The 19467-nt window shown below is 41.5% G+C and overlaps 1 protein-coding gene across 8 annotated transcripts in view; it reads right to left on the bottom strand.

Moving 5' to 3' along the window:
* Positions 1-19467, bottom strand: part of ryr2a (ryanodine receptor 2a (cardiac)) — a 262686-nt gene that overhangs the window by 184358 nt on the left and 58861 nt on the right. For all 8 annotated transcript variants that reach the window (XM_040038551.1, XM_040038550.1, XM_040038554.1 and 5 more), the window contains exons 4-7: positions 6803-6877; positions 6497-6575; positions 5697-5809; positions 186-285 (exon numbers count right to left, since the gene is read on the bottom strand). In XM_040038551.1, coding sequence (XP_039894485.1) covers positions 186-285; positions 5697-5809; positions 6497-6575; positions 6803-6877 — 367 coding nt within the window. The remainder of the gene's footprint in view (positions 1-185; positions 286-5696; positions 5810-6496; positions 6576-6802; positions 6878-19467) is intronic.

Below are 19467 nucleotides of genomic sequence, written 5' to 3' on the forward strand. Positions count from 1 at the left end.
AGAATACAGATTATTTAAGGGTCAGATTATTGTTCAATTTATTTTTGGTTGTTGTTATATATATTTTATATTCTTGGTGTTTATTTACTTTATTATTGCCCAGAATAACCACATATATTTGTGAACAAAGGTAAAACTGCAAAAAAGGACGAAAAAAGAAGAGAGAGAGAAAGAGATAAGGATACCTTGTGCTACTTCACTCCCAGAACAGATGGGAGCCACACTCCACAGTGTCTGCTGGAAGGCTGCATCGACATGGAGACTGCCATTACCATAGGACAGGTGCTACAGGAAACAGACGTGAGTCATGTTTGAACTATTTACTGACACACCACACTGAAATATATACAGAAAGTGTTTCCAAATCAGAAACACCAGTTAGACAGTAGGAAAAGCAAATCAGTCCTGATTCATGAGATTATGTGATTATTCAGATACTTTCACAGTACAGGATTAGAGGTACAGTTTTATATTCTATAAAGTAAGTGTTTTAAATATAAAGAGAGGGAAAAGGAAAGCAGAGCCAATGGAGAGCAAGATGCTGCAGAATGATTTCGGGAAATTAGGGCCGAGTCACACAGGCATAGAGACTCTTCAGCTTTCATCTGGCACCCACGGGTCCCAAAGGAAACATTTATTTCCCAACTGTGTTGAGATTTGTGACATGATCACATTATTTGTGCAGATTTCTCAGTTGTCATATCATATTACAATCCAATCCATAACTTTAATAATAAATGCTGAAAATAACAAATACTATACATTTATTAAATAATTATAATATAACTAACCAAGTAGTTTTGTTGCCTAAACCTCAAAAAAGACCCAATAAAATAGTGAATAAAATTGGAAAGTATTTGCAGTCTCTTGTGATTGTATGCCAACGCCACACAACCTTGTACTCTTTATAAAACTAGTGTTATAAACACCAGTTACATCTTTACAATAACTGTGCAGATAACGGTCTGTAAACCAGTTATTAACCAGAGTATAAACACTGTTATCTTATTGTTTTTCTACAGTAAATGTATTTATAAAGGTGCTACTGACATGAAATTATCACCAGATGTTGGCAACAACCCATCCAATACAAAGATGCAAAGAAGATGTCCATGAATCTTCTTTAGATCAATAGAAAGGAAGATGGCGCCTGTGTGTTTGGCATGCTCTCTTCTATTTGTTTTATTTTATTGTTTTTAGTCAATTTTGTGCAACATGTCAGCCCTACATTGTTTTATGATCGCCAGACATTATTGGAAATAGGCTTATCTACCCAAGCTTTAGCTTGGTTTGGAAATGACAACCAAGGCTTTCTGCCTCCTGATTTGGAAGTAACACCACCTCACTGGCGCTCCTTACCACTGCCACTGGATGTGCGGAAGCGACGCAGGAGACGGGGTAACCGTGAAGGTCGCCTTGTCAAACTGAGACTCAGGATCTCTTGTTTTCCTCATGAGCTTCGCTCAATTTGTCGATCCTGCTCGCAACTCTTGGTGCCGTTGCGTGCTTTGGACCCGGTGGACTCCAAAGTCCACCGGGAGAAGGGTTCTGCTAAACCCTCTCCGCTCCGACATCTGCGTTGGCGTGGAGTGGACCGAACAAACCTCCGACCTGTGGATCTGGTTGTTACCGCCTCGGAAGCTCCCGAGCAAATTCCTCTCAGGTTGGGATTAATTAACGCCAGATCGGTGGCAAATAAGACATTCATTTTGAAGGAATTTTTCTCTTCCCATGCGCTGGATTTTCTCTGCTTGACTGAAACTTGGATTCCACCCGGTGAGTTAAGTGTCTTTTCTGAATTACTGCCGGCTGGCTGTGCCTTCTTTAGTGTTCCGAGAGTTTCTGGTCGCGGAGGAGGGCTAGCTGTTGTGTTTAAGGCACATCTTGACTTTAAGCAGCTATCCCCATCGACACTTCACACCAGTTTTGAACTCTGTTTGTGCGAACTGGGCCACTCGTCTTCACTGTTGTGTGCAATTGTTTATCGGCCCCCAAAATATAATAAGGAGTTTTTATCCGAGTTCTCAGAGTTTCTTGCTGACTGTGCATCACGGTATAACCAGATCCTTTTACTTGGTGATTTTAATATACACATCTGCTGCCCGGGGAAGCCCCTGGCTAAGAACTTTCTGGACTTAGTGAACTCTTTTAACTTTGTTCAGTCTGTTAAAGGTGCCACTCAAGAACGTGGTCACACACTGGACTTGGTTTTATCACATGGTTTATCTGTCCATAACGTACTCGTCGGGGATGCGGTGTTCTCTGACCATATGCCTATTTTATGTGATATTGTTCTTTTTAATCCTGTTCTTAAGCGTGCTGTACCTGCTCGATGTTATCGTGCTTTTGGCTCAGATACCGCCGAGCGGTTTTCCATATTGTTTGACCAACTTATTTCTTATCCTCCTGAGTTGTCCACCTCAGATGGATTAGTTTGGACTTGTTTGGATTCTGCTTGTAAATCTGTCCTCGACGCTGTCGCTCCTTTTATATTCAGACAATGCAAGCCAAAGGCTAGTCCTTGGCTAACTGATTTTACCAGAGCCGCTAGAAAAGAATGTAGAAGATGTGAAAGACGGTGGAAAAAAGATAGGCTGTGTGTCTCTATGGAAGCTCTTAAGACTAGCTGGAAAGTCTATCAGGGAGCAGTAAAGGCTGCCAAGCACTCCTATTTTTCTCAACTTATTGCTGCCAGCTCGCATAACCCTCGTGTTCTATATAACACTATAAATTCTGTACTTAATCCGGAAGGCTATATTCTTTTGCACTCTTCTGCGGTTATGTGCAATAAGTTTCTTAATTATTTTGTGGAAAAGGTTGCTAGTTTGAGACCTCCGACTCTACCTATTGCTGACCCAGCCATGCATGGTTCTTGCTCAAGTCTGTTCTCTGCTTTTCTACCAATTGTTTTATCTGACTTAGAGAAACTTGTGTTGAATGCTAAACCGTGTGGCTCTCCAAATGACGTTGTTCCTCCCCGTTTTCTTAAAAAGGTATTTCCTATCATCGGACCACACATTCTGAACGTTATTAATACTAGTCTTTTGTCTGGTCAAGTACCTAGGGAATTTAAGCATGCAGTCATACATCCTTTACTTAAGAAACTGGGCTTAAACAGTTCAGTCATATCAAATTTCAGACCCATCTCTGAGCTTCCCTTTCTTAGTAAGATTCTGGAAAGGATTGTTTATATTCAGTTGATGGACTACTTGAATGACTCTAAATTGTCAGAAATCTTTCAGTCCTGCTTTAAGCCATTCCACAGTACGGAGACCGCACTCGTAAAAGTTATGAATGACATCCTGATAGCGACAGACCGTGGTAAATATGCAGTGCTGGTCTTGTTGGACATGACCGCTGCATTTGACACAGTGGATCACGATTTGCTGATCTCCCGCTTACAGCACTGTGTGGGAATTTCTGGTTCGGCACTTTTGTGGTTAAAGTCCTATCTCTTAAATAGGACCTTTTGTGTTAAGTTGGGGTCGGCTTCATCCTCTGTGGCCCCTCTGCTTTGGGGTGTTCCACAGGGATCTATTCTTGGGCCGTTATTGTTTTCACTGTACCTTTTGCCTCTTGGCGCGATTTTCCGGAAACATAAAGTGCCATTCCATCTATACGCAGATGTCTGCCAGCTCTATTTACCTTTTAGTCATTCTGATAGTCTCCCAACTGGACCTCTGCTTGACTGCCTTACTGATGTCAAAGCATGGATGGCAAAAAACTTTTTAAATTTTAATGATCAGAAGACAGAAGCAATTTTATTTGGCCCAAATCGTTCTTCTCATACTCCGGATGTTGATCTTGCAGCTTTGACTTCCCAACTAAAGAGTTCGATCACAAATCTCGGAGTTAAAATTGATTCTGCACTTCTGTACAATCAGCATTTTATCACCTCAGACGTTTATCAAAGGTTAAGCCCTTTCTTTCCAAGCGTGACTTGGAAAGTGTTATTCATGCCTTTATTACCTCACGTTTAGATTATTGTAATTCTCTTTTAACAGGGGTTGGGCAGGGCACTTTGTCACGCTTGCAATTAGTGCAAAATGCTGCGGCGCGATTTTTAACTGGCAGAAGAAAATTTGATCACATCACTCCGATTTTGGCCTCTTTACACTGGCTTCCAATTGAATTGAATTCAGGATCCGTTTTAAAGTCCTTTTATTGGTTTTTAAATCTCTAAATGGTCTGGCACCTGTTTATTTGTCTGACTTGTTGAAGCCCCACGTCCCCACTCGTTCCCTTCGGTCAGCTGAGCAGTTGCTGCTTTCGGTCCCAAAGTCACGGCTGAAACTTAGAGGAGACCGAGCGTTCTCTGTTGCAGCGCCGATGCTTTGGAATAACCTTCCTCTCCATATTAGACATCAGTGCCAGTTTTTAAGTCTTTATTAAAAACCTATTTTTATTCTCTGGCTTTTAACTCTGTGGGTAACTGATATTTTTTATTTTTTTATTGCTATGTCTGGTTTTATTACTATGTGCATATTAGTATTGTACAGCACTTTGGTCTACCAAGTGTGTTTTTAAAGTGCTATATAAATAAATAAATGATGATGACAGATGATGATGAATTAAATTTTGTGTAATAAGGAGAAATGACATGGGGAAAACGTACTGAACACATGAAGAAAGGGAGGCGCAAAAAGGCATGAAAACTCTGACACCTGCTGAAATCTATCAGTAATTAAACAGCAATCCTGCCACTTGGTGCAAATTAATTTCAGCTGGTTCCAGCTGATGGCCTATAAAGAGACGTCTCATTACCAAGGTGTGATCGTGGCTCAAGAGTTGGCAGTTCATTTTGTAATCCGGAAGGTTGCCGGTTCGAGCCCAGGCTCCGACAGTCTCGGTCGTTGTGTCTTGGGCAAGACACTTCACCCATTGCCTACTGGTGGTGGTCAGAGGGCCCGTGACGCCAGTGTCCGGCAGCCTCGCCTCAGTCAGTGCGCCCCAGGGTGGCTGTGGCTACAACGTAGCTGCCATCACCAGTGTGTGAATGTGTGTGTGAATGGGTGGATGACTGGATGTAGTGTAAAGCGCTTTGGGGTCCATAGGGACAAAGTAAAGTGCTATACAAATACAGGTGTCATACATGAAACATCTCATGATGGGTAAAACCAGTGAGCTCTCTCATGAAGGTACTGGTTACAGAAGAATTTTTAAACTGCTAAAGGTATCATGGTATGGGGCAGTTCTTCATCATATGGCACTAGCATGCCTCATATAACTGAAGGAGACATTCTTGATTAAAAAAAGAAAATCTGCTGCCATCTACCAGGATGATGAACATTAAATAAGGATGTTTCACACAGGACAATGAGACGATGATGCTGCTAGAATCCAATCACCTGACCTGAATCCAGCTGAAAATCTATGGAAAGAACTAAAGACTGTGTCAATTTTTATTATTACGCAAAACTTAATTTATTGACATCTATGGTTTGATTTCTCTTGGCATGTACAGATTGGATGGGATGTGACTGACTTCTGCTGAGAATTTCTGTCAACAGCACTTTTAGAAATATATTTTTTTAGAAATAGGTGACGTCTTCAATATTTATTTTGCCTGCTGTAAATATAATTTGTAAATCCTACTAGTACTAGGACACGTCTTGCCACATGAAGAAAGAAAGCAAGCAACATCAAGATCTGAGTTCGTCTTTGCTGGCATGTTCCCGCACACAGCTGCTACTGACCAGATATCTTTCAGAGGAGACGCTGACCAGGATGAGATCATCTCCCACTCTAACCTTTTCTCCCTCCGAGCGCTGCTTTGATGCTGGATGGATGGTCCACCAGCATGCCTCGCCTACACACACACGCACACACACATCATCATCATCAGTATTACAGGAGATAAAGCAGCGATGTGTCCATGAAAAACAAACTTTTGTCCATTTCCTTGGTGGGTGTGCACCACTTTGGTTCAACCCCGAAACTGTTGTAATTTCCATGACTTTTAAAAAGAGAGATCAACAATAAGGCAGACAGTAGACCTTGGTGTGGTGCATTATGTTTCTCCACAGCAGCTTTCATTTATCAGCAGTCAGACTCTATAATAACACAGAGTTTCATTCCAGTAATGATGTCAAGAAAATAAAAGCAAACAGCAGCATGACACACAAAACAGACGTTTTGCTGAACTTGTTCTCGCTAATACAGCTATACAGGAGGGTGTGGGGGGTGTATATGATATATAACATATAACAACTTTATTTTGTTGAAGCTAGTTGATGTTTACACTCTGCGTAACACTCCTTTATCCAAAATTCACAACTGGTGAATTTTTAAAGAAAGTCAACTTTTTGGATTATATGCAATCGTGTGAGCAGTCAAATATTTTCACTTGGGCCAGGCTGGATATTTTACAGTGTTACACAACAAGGACTATCTGAAGTGTTTTTATTTATTATTGCTTTCCATTGTTTTAGCTTTTAAATGAGACACGCTCATTTCGTTTAGCGGTGGTGCAGATATTTGTACAAAACATAAATACCTGTGGTATCCTCCTGCAGCCCCACGTCAAAAGCCAGTTTGTCTGTGGATGAACGCGAGGTGGACAGGCAGCACAGGTACTAAACAGAGAAACACAAATAAATAAAATGATTTTATCAATCAAATTATCAAGAAATGACAGTACGTTCACTGAACCTCTAGAACTGTGCGTGAACATTTAAACATTGCGCCTTAGCAGAGGGATGAATGAAAGGCTTTTCTTTTTCTTATTCCCAACAATGTTACAACATTCATGATAAAAGGATCTTTTTGCACTATGTTTTTGGATGTAGTCTGTGTCACTGACCATTCCACTGTAAGAGTGTCGCAGGAGCACAGCATGTCCATACAGTAGAGTCCTATGACCTCCTCCCTGGGCCATCTGAGAGAATTATTGAAAGACAACAACACAGAACGTTAAACCACACATGTCAATAAACAGGAGAGCTAAGGCTGCCAATACAATAGACACAGGCAGAAATAAAATTTTGGCTTTATATAAAGAAAAACAAGATGTTTCACAGCAGCTTAGAGGTACCCTTTGTAGAAGTGTAATCATTGCTACGTCACGGCCATCTTTCCATCCTTAGCTGATGGCGTAATTACAATATTCTATTGATTTCAAATGAAACAATGACTTGGGCACTGAGCCGATGGACTCACTGCTAACACCTGCTTCACATTCAGAGTGTCTTTTCTGGTCTAACAGTTATATTGCTGCTTAGAATATGACACGTGGGGGGTTTTTCTTGACACTTGAGCAGGCAACCACATCCCACATGTCTGGGCCACAGTGCACAGCTCTGAGTCTGCAACCCTCCACTAGCCAATGAATGCAAAAATTATCAAATTATTTTGAAAAAGAAATTCTTCTTATAACAAAAACGTTTCATTATATTTTGTTCACTGCTATTGTTCTCAATTTCTGTGATTTGTGATAGATATATCAAAAAACTATATGCCTGATATTGTGAAGTCCACAAAAGTAGCTCAGACTACTCAGGGCCTGAGAGCTGTTGGATTTTGACCAGGCACCCTCAGTACAGGAAGGACTGGAGCCGGCTCTCTGTTTAAAAAGTCCAAGTCTTTGACCCTATGAGTATTATCCAGTAGGCAAACAGAGCTTGGATGGAGCCGGGGAGGAGACCTGCCAAGCTGTAACTGCTTCCTGCTGATGTCAATCTTGCTTCATCTGAAAGCGTGCTTGCCAGGATGGGCCTCCGATCAAGCCCTCCCCTCAGCCACACCCATTATCAGCAGCTCACCTCTAAATCTGTGCACTTGGCAACTAACTGGGTATCATTAGTGACGACCATCATTCAAAAGGTAGGCCACTACCCTTTGAATGATGTAATAATAATAATACAGGTTATCATGTACACTTGTATTCCATGTAGATATACTCCAAAAACTTGGAAGATTTAATGCAAGGTGGCAAAAATGACCAGAGAAAAAGACAAAAAAATATAAGATCAATTTGTGGTTCCACAGTGTTCGGGTGGTGGTTGCTCCTCTTGCACTTCTTGCTGTAATTTCTAACAGTGGACTCCAGAGCTGGATCTTCAGACAGTGTTTACGCCTCATCACAAAGACAATTTGCTGCTTCTCTCTCTGTGACGTTTCACACACATGAAAAATCAAAATGTAAAAAATCAAAACCACTCCATCACAATGGTTATGCGTTATTCTTTTCTATATTGTGCTTTAATGTGATCGCACATGAATATTTATTTCAACAAGATTTCTCATTACTTCTTCTCATCTTTCACATATGAATATCATGACTCTTTATCACTATCAATCATAACATATTCACTATAGTAAAAACTTTTTTTACTAAATCATAGATCAGACACTAAATATTTGCTTAGTCATCCTGACCAAGCACTAACCCTCTCTCATCTGGGTGGATTCTTTAATGGCTCAAACAGTCCCAGCACAGAAGTCAAATATACGCACCAAATCACAGTAAAAGGTCAGGATTCAGGTATTCGAACTATTTCATTCTCATTCTCTTTTAACTTAATTGATTACATTTTGATTAGATCTATTTTTGATTATATTCTGATTAAATTTAGGCATAATCAACTATTAGTATTCTATGTATTTTAATTAAAAGGAGATATGTTCATGCGGGACTGAGCTAGTGATTGAAGATACATAACCTAAAATGAATGAAACATGAAGTATAATGATGTATAATGAAGGATACTCATTATGAATGTTTAAATGTGTTGGAATTATTGACGAGTCAAGTTAAAATACAACACAGAAAAGAAGAAATGTTATTAAGTGATTTAAAGGTCAGAGAGAGAGGGGTGTAGCTGAGCATCAGGTGATTAAATGTGACAGGACGTCACAATAGGTGTGAGGCCAGATAGCATCTCTAAAGATGTCATCACTACCTGGTTTTGTATTTTTTATTTTTATTTTTTGCTTCTTCTCTGCTCATTTTTGTTGTGTTAGATTATAATTTATAGAGGATTTGGATTTCCACTGTTTTTCTGCTGGATTATAAATTTGGGAACATTTTGATTTTCACTGTATTCCCGGGGGATTGGATTTCCAAAGGATGCTGCCTTCCTGTTGGACTAATATTATCAACACAGAGCAAAGAGATAAATGCATCTTCAGACTTGGATGTGCCCATTTTCTTCTTAAGCTTTCTGCTCTCAAAGATCAGAACAGAATCAGCATTAGGTTGGAGTCTGTTAATTAGATAAGTATAATTCAAGTGATTTAAATATTGTTTTGTTTTTATTTATATTATTTGAGCCTGCTTTTGCTTTAATCCTGCTAAATTACTTTATTAAAATATCTTAAATGACATTTTTTTATAGTGGACATTCAATTTGTGAAACAGTATAGGTCAAAATCTACATCAGTATAAGCAGCTCTTACAGGTTACTCTGGCCTCTAACAGTAACACACCCCTGGGACCCTGGGAGAGCGTCACTTTAACACTCAGCTCTCTCTTCATCAGGACGGACCGTAGCAACGAGCCAGACACCCCATACTCCCAACGCACCTCCTACGGGAGACCCCTAGGGGCACGGTCAAATGCCTTGTCCATTTCCACAAAACACATGTAGTGGTTGGGCAAACATGCACCCTCCAGTATCCTCAAGAGTAGAGAGCTGGTCCAGTGTTCTGCGACCAGCACGAAAACCACTTTGTTCCTCCTGTAGCCAAGGTTCAACTAACAGACGAAATTTCCTTTCCAGCACGCTGGCATTGACTTTACTGGGGAGGCTGAGGAGTGTGATCCCCTTATAGATGGAGCACACCCCCTGGTCCCCCTTCTGAAAGATGGGAACCACCACCGCCCCTCATCTCCAAAACGCAGAAACAAATTAAATCTGTTTTGTTTTGTTTTTTGAGGAGGCAGACATTGTCTCCAGACTGATGTGATCTAGAATTAAATTTCTATATTGATTCATGCATAAGCTGTTTTTTGACTTCCAGTTCATGAGAAAAGTTTTCTTAGCAATCCATAAGGAACATATGTGATGTGTTTACTTATCTAGTTCACTTTTTCCCCCTAAGATGGACAGCTTGGGTGAGGTTGGGATCCAGCATCTAAACCACGTCGTCACATATCCAGAGCCTTTTGACAGGTGTGCAGGACCATATAGCATGCATATAGTTCTCAGCAGAGTTGTCTTTGCAATGGGCACATTTGTCTGAGTATGTAAGGCCCATTTGGAACAACCTTTGTCCTCTATAGTGTGCTCTGTAGAGAATTTTGTATTGTACAAGTTGTAAGTTGGGCTTTTCTGAAGGTGTTTAAGCGTATCGTGTCCAGAATCTTTTATCTGGATTTATGGAAAGATCTTGCTCCCAATTGATGGTTTGGAGGGATATTGATTCATCAGTTTTAAACAATAGCTTATCATTTTGGGCAATAGGCATTTGAGGGTGCTGATATTTAAAAATTGTGGGACCAAGTAGGTTTTTCTGGATTCAGTTGATTTTTCCTGTATTATGGACTTTAGTTACTTATATTAAAGAAAGGTATTGTTGCTGATTCTATAGTTTGATATGGAACTTTCCTTACTGTTTTTTACCCCTTTCTCATGCCACGATGAAAATTGTAATATTTTCTTTCTCTGACAAATATCTGGAATGTTCCAAATGGGTGCTGGTTTACATGGGATAAGTGAATGCCATGGTCCTCCAGTCCTTCCCAGTCAACCTGCCTTTTCTGCTTTGTTTTGATCCCATTGTTTCCTGGACAGTTTTCCTGCCCTGAAGCCAGCCACACCTGCTGGCAATCATACTCACCTGCTGACGATGATTCTCATCACAGGCACACTATTTCACATAATGGCTGGACTTCAGCCAACACTGGATCATTGCATGACACAGTGCCTGAACAGTCAGTCAGTGCTATGGTGAAAGATCCCTTGTCCTTCGTCGTGGTTAGTCACCCAATTATCGTGTCTTGTTTAGCCAGGACAACAATCGGGAGAGTGTCGAGAGAGCCGTGCACCACTTTGTCATGGTCCGTGGTCCTGTGTCTGTGGAATGCGTGATGCTCGGGTAGCCACACCCCCGGGCTGGGCCATCACCGGCACAGCTGCTCTCCATCACGGTGACTACACGAGGATCTACTTAACCCGGCGCTGACGGATGCTCCACGCCAGTCCGTTAGTCACCCCCACAGTGGTTTCGACTCGGCGTCTGCCACCTGCCTGTCCTCTGGCTCAACTGGATCACTCGCTATCCCCACGGACTTCCTGCTCACGGACTGCCACACTTCCCTCCCGAGCTCCCACGGTCCCGTTCTATCGTAAGCCCCCTACTCTAACTCCGTCCTGATGTGTTTTCCCCGCTTCCCGGCTCCCTAGTAATCATCTCCCCTTTCTATTGCAGCCTCCCACGGTCCCGATCCCGGCTTCCTCGTGTCATTGTTTCCCCGGGTTTTTAGTTACTTGTTTTGCTCCCTAGTTTTCCCGGGTCGCCTTTCGTTATTACAATAAAGTGTCTTTTTCTGTTAGCGCGGAGTCTGCGTCTGGATCCTTTTGTGCACGCGCGCCGCGGCGCATGACACACTTGTAAATATTTCTGAATGGATTTTTGAGCGCCACAGATCGAGAGAGGGATTCACTGCGTGGGAGCTGGGAAATCATCATGGAGGGAACCACGTTTTTTGATACTGCTTCGCACGTCGTTGCTTGTTTCTTCACTGTAAATAAATTCACTGTCGCTTCTCAGGAAGTACTGCATTTGGGTCTTGTTTCTCCTACAAGCTTGACAGTGAAGACTTAATTTTTAAGATTAAGATATGTTAAGACTTTTAAAGCAGTTTTGATGCTTAATATTGGAGTTTACAATTGGCAAATGAGAGATTTTTACTTGTCCATAGAATGCTTATTCTGGGTCCAGCCAAGCCCTGTCTAATATGAGCTTGGTTTAATCCATTTTGAAACATGTAGCAATCTATTGGATAAGAAGTAGTGATAAAAATGTGCTAGAGCTAGACCACCATTGTGCTTTGGGTTTTGTAGAATATTTAGACTTATCTGTGATGGTTTATTTTCCATAAAAATGTACGTTTTGTTGGTGTCATCTGGGGACCACCGCCTCATTAGCACGCCATCCTGCAGGAAAAAACAGGGAAGGGTTGCACTTTCCCCACCAGTGACAGCAGCTGTAAAACAGGAACTCAAAGTAATTTTTCTGTGATTTAAACAAAGTAAGAGAGGGTTTATTAGGGGTCAGTAAAAGCAAGTGCTTTATTTTAAGCGGAATCATTGTTTTAATGGTGGCAACTCATCTGCCCTATTTTCAGACTGTTGCATTTACATAGACAGTGTGCACTAATAAGAAGGCCAGTAAATACCTGCAGAGGGTAAGGGAAGTCCTGAGGAGTCAGCTGAATAGATAGAAGTTCCAGACAATCAACACCTATGTCCTGTACTTGATCACCTATGTCGGTGATCAGGTACCCTGCTGGGGTAATAAGCTGGCCAAAAGAGGAGATAGAAGCCACTGACATCAAGACCAGGAAGCTCCTCGCCATTCTTGGAGGGTTTCACCCCAAATCCAGCACCCTGAGATGGTGCGCTAAGAGAAAGGAAGGAGTCTAAGGACTGGTGAGCAGCAGAACCACTGTCCAGGATGAGCCAACCAACATTCATGAGTACATCAGAAGATGGCCACAACTGACTTTGTGATTAGTGAATACCTCAGGCAGCAGAAACCCGAGAAAAAATAGGAGCAAAGAGAAGAACCATCATCGAAGGACAGGCCCCTGCATGGTATTTACCACCAGCAGATAGAGGAGGTGGCTGACATCCAGTAATCCAGTGGTAATCAGAGCACTTGGTGCAGTGACACTCCCTCCCAGTAGCTCCAGCCAATCCCAGGAACAACATCCGAGAGCTGAGAGTGCAGTCCTAGGAAGAACTTATTTAATGTACAGTAAATGATGCAATGGATATTAATGTGATATCAATATCTACTTTAATCTTTAAAATCTTGATAGTATTGTTAGAATATTAACAGAAGTAAGTTTGTTGCCTCAGGCTGTTTCTAGAAGTCTTCTGAGTTTATTATATGTCTGCTGCTTCAAGAGCAGGAGGATCAACCTATGGTCTTCTTCAAAGTCAGACTTAATTTACACCATTATCCACAACATTGAGACAGTAATGATAAAGACCTAACAGCAAGTGATACTGAGAACTTCAGAGAGGTCACCAGGCACAGGTTCATAGCATAAATGCTAGTATTACGATGAATACATTTTGTTGGCTTCTCTGAGTATTAAAGGAATTATGAAACTATAGTTGCCATGGTAAGTGACACCATGCATTATAAAGCACCTGGACTACTGTTAAATCTCACATGGTGTAATTTGACTGTGCCGCACAAATGCTGCGGCTTGTTCTGTCAGTGCAACCTAACTTGACAGAGTACCTTCATTTTAACCTGATGACAAAGCGCCAATGATGTTACATCTACCGTGTCTAAAATGGGTGACAGTGTAACTATTAGCTGTAATCAAACAGCAGCAAATATAGATTAGTATACTTTACATTGATGCTAGATTGTAATTTTACAGTGTTGTATGCATGATGTGTCAGAAATCAGTTCAGGTTGGTTGCCTTAATGTGTCAGTATATGCCTAGATTTATATTTGTAAGTGCATGCTGTGTACCAAGTTGCCAGTCTACCACAGTTTATCGGACTCAGAGCTAATTACCAAATTTGAATCACCACAAAACTGTTCACATGAATAAAGCAGATATTTAATAAAAGTTTGAGTCATAATTTTCAAGAATTAGTCATGCTAACTACCTTTGTTGTAGACATTTATGTAAAAATAGAGTTGCACAAAAACCATATATCAGGGGAAAAGGCATGCAGGTCTCTTCAGCATTACAGTACAAGTTTTACATCTGCAAATGTATTATAAGTCTGGCTGAAAGGGAACCCAGAAATTAGCTATCTGAAGTGTCACTTTGCTGAAGCCGTTTGGAATCATTATTTAGCAAAGCTCCACTGCTTAACCAATCATCCTGTATAAGTTTTTTTTTTGTGTGTGTAAAGCTTCTGATAGCTTTGGTGTTTAAAATAAATGTACCTGTATAAACATGTACCTATTTGTAGTCTCAAACTTTTTCTGCAATTGTTCTTATTAGAAGCTAAAAAAAAACATTATGCACTCTGTTTCACAATTTTATGGACATTTTATAACAACATCTTGTCACTCATCATCCAGGTGACTTCATCAGTCTCAGCTGACTGCAGGTTTCCCCAACATTATAAACATTACATTTGCATAATGACTGAAACTCGCACCACGGAAGGAACAATGAGCTGGGAGGTCAGTTCCTTCATTATTAATATTCAAATTGTTGTGACAATTGACCAACAACCACTGATCAGTTGATCACTGATCAATGACCATTGATCAATGGCCATGAGTACCATTCACAGGGAGGTGGTGATCAGTGATCACCCTTAGTGATCCCTTGTGTGTGTCAGGAGTATTGGAACAGTTGAAACACATTTTCTATAAACACAGTGTCCCTTTGACTTTTAAACCCCCAAAGATTGGTCCCCCGACACAAACAGAGTAACATAGTGTTCGCTGTTAAGTGCCAGAAGCATTGCCAGGATTTATACATCGGGGGAAACCAAAGAACCTCTGGCAAAGCAGATGGCACAACACAGACGAGCCACCTCATCAGGCCAAGACTCTGCAGTCATAACGACTATTGGCCATTGATCAATGGTCATGGCAATTTACAGATTAATGTTCAAGGAACTGACCTCACATTCCATTGTGCACTCAGTGGCGCTAGTTTCACTCATTATGCAAATGTACTGTTTGGCTGAGGAAACCTGCTTAGACAGAAGAATTCACGTAAATGAGTGAAGTGATGTTTCTACCACTAAAAACGCCACATCCACATGAACAGCATCAAGTTTTTGGGATTTCCTTACCTGGATGATTGCGCATGCATCAAGACATTTTATAACAACAATGAAATAAAGCACAATGGGACAGCATTAGTGAACTATAACTCATTTGTACTGCATTTTTCTCTGGTTCTCCTGTCTTCACTGGAAGCCATATCTCCAGTTTAATAGCCACTGCCATATGGGGAACTGAATATTCAATCTGGCTAATCTTGCACTTTGGTTCTTGTTGATTCTGGGAAAGTCAATCACAATTTTCACAGATGCAAAGTTCAAAACCACAGACTGATTTTCTGTAGTTCAATAGCTGGAATTCATATCATACATGGACACATAAATAGTTTTCAAGTTTGGCAATAAAAGGTTCTACTCATTGCAGCAGATAAGTGCAAGCAGGGACACCAGTCGTTTCTCAAAGTGCTCTGTCTTAAAAAATGTCCCTGTTATGTCTCTTCGTCTGCCTCAATCTCCTGAATTTTGTCCTATACACCACACAGGCTGTTTACTCCAGAGATCAGCTGATCACCCTGATGCTGGTTGACAGACCCACAGATGTACCAAATGAAATCTGGAGGAAAACACAGCGAGGATGCAGACGTGGAGGACAGAAGAGGAGAAGGAAGGAGACAGTGAGACAGCAGAGGCTCGAACAGAGAAGGAGGTACAAACCATGTCTGCTGTCTATTATAATGGGGAACGTTCGGTCGCTAGTAAACAAGATGGACGCGCTAACAGCGCTAGCACGGAGTCAGAGGGAATACCGGGAGTGTAGCTTGATGCGTTTCACTGAATCACAGATGCGCCAGGATGTTCCCGACGACAACGCATTCGCGGAAGTCTTCCAAAGTGTTTGGGGCTGCTGGGACGGCGCTGTGAGCAGTAAGTAGAGGAAGAAGGAGCGGGGCTTGCCATTCTTGTTAACAACCGCTGGTGTAACCCTGCCCGCATAACAATCTAAGAACTGGTTTGTTGCCCGGACTTGAACTGTGCGCTGTTAGACTCAGGCCATATTATTTGCCCATTACTCATGTAATCTTGGTGGCTGTTTACGTTCCTCCCTCTGCCGACCTTACTGTGAGAACATCAATGGGCTCACTGAGTGTATCACTGACCACATAAACTTCTGCACAGGCTTCATTGTCCCAGCTAATTGTTACCCAAATAACAAGCTGTGGATGACTAAGGACATCAATGACAAAAAGAGGGCTTTCAGAGGGGGCAAAAAGAGAAGGTGAGAAGGGTCCAGGTGTTACTGAAGAACAAGATCAGAGAGGCTAAGGACAATTACAGGAGAAAGCTGGAGTGGAAACTATCACTTTCATTCACCACCAGGTTCAGAGGCAAATGAGGAGGCTCCACTCAGGTAGGTCTGCGGGACCAGATGGAGTGAGTCCGCGTGTCCTCAAGGCCTGTGCTCCCCAGCTTTGTGGAGTCTTTCATAAACTGTTCTGGTTGAGTCTGAGTCTGCAGAGAGTCCCAGTGCTGTGGAAGACATCATGCCTCGTCCCTGTATCAAAGACGCCACATCCCAGTGGCCCCCAGGATTACAGGCCTGTGGCACTGACCTCCCACATCATGAAGACCCTGGAAAGACTCATCCTGGAGTAGCTCCGACCCATAGTAAGACCACATCTGGATCCCCTTCAGTTTGCTTACCGCCCCGACCTCGGAGCTGAGGACACCATCATCTACCTGCTCAAGTGTGTCTACGCCCATCTCGTCCAGTTGGTGAGATGTGAACTTGTGAGGTTCATGTTTTTTTTTACTTTTCCAGCGCATTCAGCACCATCAGGCTGACCCTCCTGGGTGATAAGCTAACAGCGATGCAGGTGGATGCTTCTCTGGTGTCCTGGATTGTTGATTATCTGACAGGACGACCAATATATGTGTGTCTTCCCAAATGTGTGTCTGACAAGGTGATCAGCAACACAAGGGACTGTCCTCTCCCCCTTCCTCTTCACCCTCTACACCACCGACTTCAGCCACAGCACAGAGACCTCCATCTTCAGAAGTTTTCTGATGACTCTGCGGTGGTTGGATGCATCATCAGGGGTAATGAGTCAGGCTGTGGTTGACTCCTTTGACATGTGGTGTGAGCAGAATCATTTGCAGCTCAACGTGGCAAAGACCAAGGAAGACCAGGAAACTCTTGACCCTTGTTTAAATCCAAGGAGTCAACGTGGACATTGTGAAGGGCTATAAATACCTTGGAGTATGCATAGACAATAAACTGGACTGGACGTTCAGCGAGAGACTGAGATTACCAAAAAGCACCACTGAACGACACAGGAAGTCATTCCTGCCTGTGGCCATCTCCCTGTACAACTCCTCCATCTAACACACTGTAAACACTGCAATAGTTACACCCTTTTGCACATGCTCTGCAGTAAAATAGCATATGACAAAGTTCACAGGTTAGAGTCAAATGTCAATCATATATATTCTGCCTCTGTAATATTCTTGTTAATATTCTTGATATTTATCTATAATTGAGTGATTTGTATATATTAGTGCTATTTCCTAAATTTGTAAAATCTGTAACGTTTTGTATTGTTTAAATAGTTTAGTCTGCTACTGTTACTGTCCTGGAGCAACTGTAACCCACATAATTTCCATAGGGATTAATAAAGTATTCTGACTCTGATTCTGATTTATCAGTACATATCCATATTTTTATATCTAAGTGTAAAGACAAAGCTGACACTTGTGAGACAGCGATGTGAGCATCACAGCAGATGCCTTTGTGTCAAAGTAACTGAGAATAAAACACAGAAAAACATCAAGTAGATTTTCCTAGCCTGGCTTTTTATAGCACCTAGCCGCTTTAAAATATTCTGCAGTAGTTAAAAAACTGAAAACTGAAGAAGACCATGAATCAATATATGAACATTGCCTGATGCTACTGAAGTGAAGCAGAGCAAAGTAACAGAGGTTTATTAGAGACACGGCTAAGTGTTTTGCAGTTTTGCATCATCCGTAAAACTTTAAATTTCTTGAACAGGTATTGAACAGCAGAAATGAGGCTTTCTTGTCAGAGGTTATCTTTGAAAAAAAAAAGAGCAGCAGCCAACAGCACTGCACACAACAGATAGACTGGTGCGTAATAAGCACCAAAGCATACTAAGCAAGCGAATAATGCAGAAAATACACTGGGAGAGAGTTCTGCAGGAAGTAAAAGCAAAGGTAAGAGAGAATGCATGACAGTGCTTATCAAATTTGAAGCGTAGCGTTGATCTTCTTTTGCTGCTGGTTTAGTCAATTTTGGTCGGAGAGTGAAGAAACCTGCAGCTTCAGAATCTGTGAGATGTCAGCTTTCACCATCCAGAATGTCCGTGTACGTGCCGTCGGGTGAACAGGGAGCTCCACGCTTTAATTTTACATCTTTTTGCAGAACTGTTTACCTCATTTCCTGTTTTAACTCTTTGGTGGTTGTTGAAATAGTTTCGTGAGATTTAACCTGAGATCCTGGCATTTCTGGCAAAATACATTTATTAGTTCTGTCAGCGTTAATCTCGTTAAAATGATGTTAATGCCATAACTGCATTAACGTGGCAAATCTCCGTTAGAGAGTTAGCGCGGATCACCCCGTGCATGGGGCTGCACGGTACTAATGTATAACTAGTTAACCATGCTAATGCGTTGACGCCGTGCAGCCCCTTGGACAGGGCGATCCGTGCTAACTCGCTAACAGAGATTTGCCGCGTTAATGCAGTTATGGCGTTAACGTCATTTTAATGAGATTAACACTGACAGCACTAACATTTATATTTAAAAATCGATTCGAAATTGAATGAATCGACATCGCATTATTCAAACTACATTTTTTAAACCCACACCTATCTTATAGAACTTGAAATGTGTTCATGTTTAGTGATGGACAGCGAAGAAGGATCCAAATGTGGACTAAGGAAGGCAGGCGAAAGTTAGCAAAAGGCGAGGTGACGCAAAAATTGTGCACAGGCAAAAAACAAATCCAGGAAATACAGATACAGCCACTTAAAACAGCTGCCTTATACCTGACAGGGCCATGCAACCACGAGTAGTAACGCCCCTATGCGGCATTTAGGAAAACCGTTGGTAATGTCTTGTGTATCCATCAGAGAGCGAGGAGCTGTGTAGTGGCGCATTCATTTACAAGCTTGCTAAACAATATATTTATACCTTGTAAATTTGTTAAGCTAGTCTATAATTATGAGAGAAACATAACGTTGAACCTTTCTATAAAATACTGATATAGGTAAATGCTTGCAGCAAATAAAATACAAGTTGTGCACACTGAGCAAGCCAGACAAAGGGTAATAATTCTATGATTATTGCTGACCTGCGTTTGTGAACATGAAAGCATAAAACAAATATTTCATTGCACTGCTAATGTTCTTATATAAAATGCAAAATGTGCTCCGAATGCACAACAATATATATGTGTGTGAGTATTTCTTATGTGCTGCTTTGTTCTAAATATTTTGGGTGATTAACAAGGTCAGGAAAACGCTACAACAACCACGAAACTCTGGCACCGTGCTTAAAACTGGCAATTCCTGC

The sequence above is a fragment of the Simochromis diagramma genome, unplaced genomic scaffold, assembly GCF_900408965.1.
Source record: "Simochromis diagramma unplaced genomic scaffold, fSimDia1.1 OVJJ01000617.1, whole genome shotgun sequence".
In the NCBI taxonomy this organism is placed as follows: Eukaryota; Metazoa; Chordata; class Actinopteri; order Cichliformes; family Cichlidae; genus Simochromis; species Simochromis diagramma.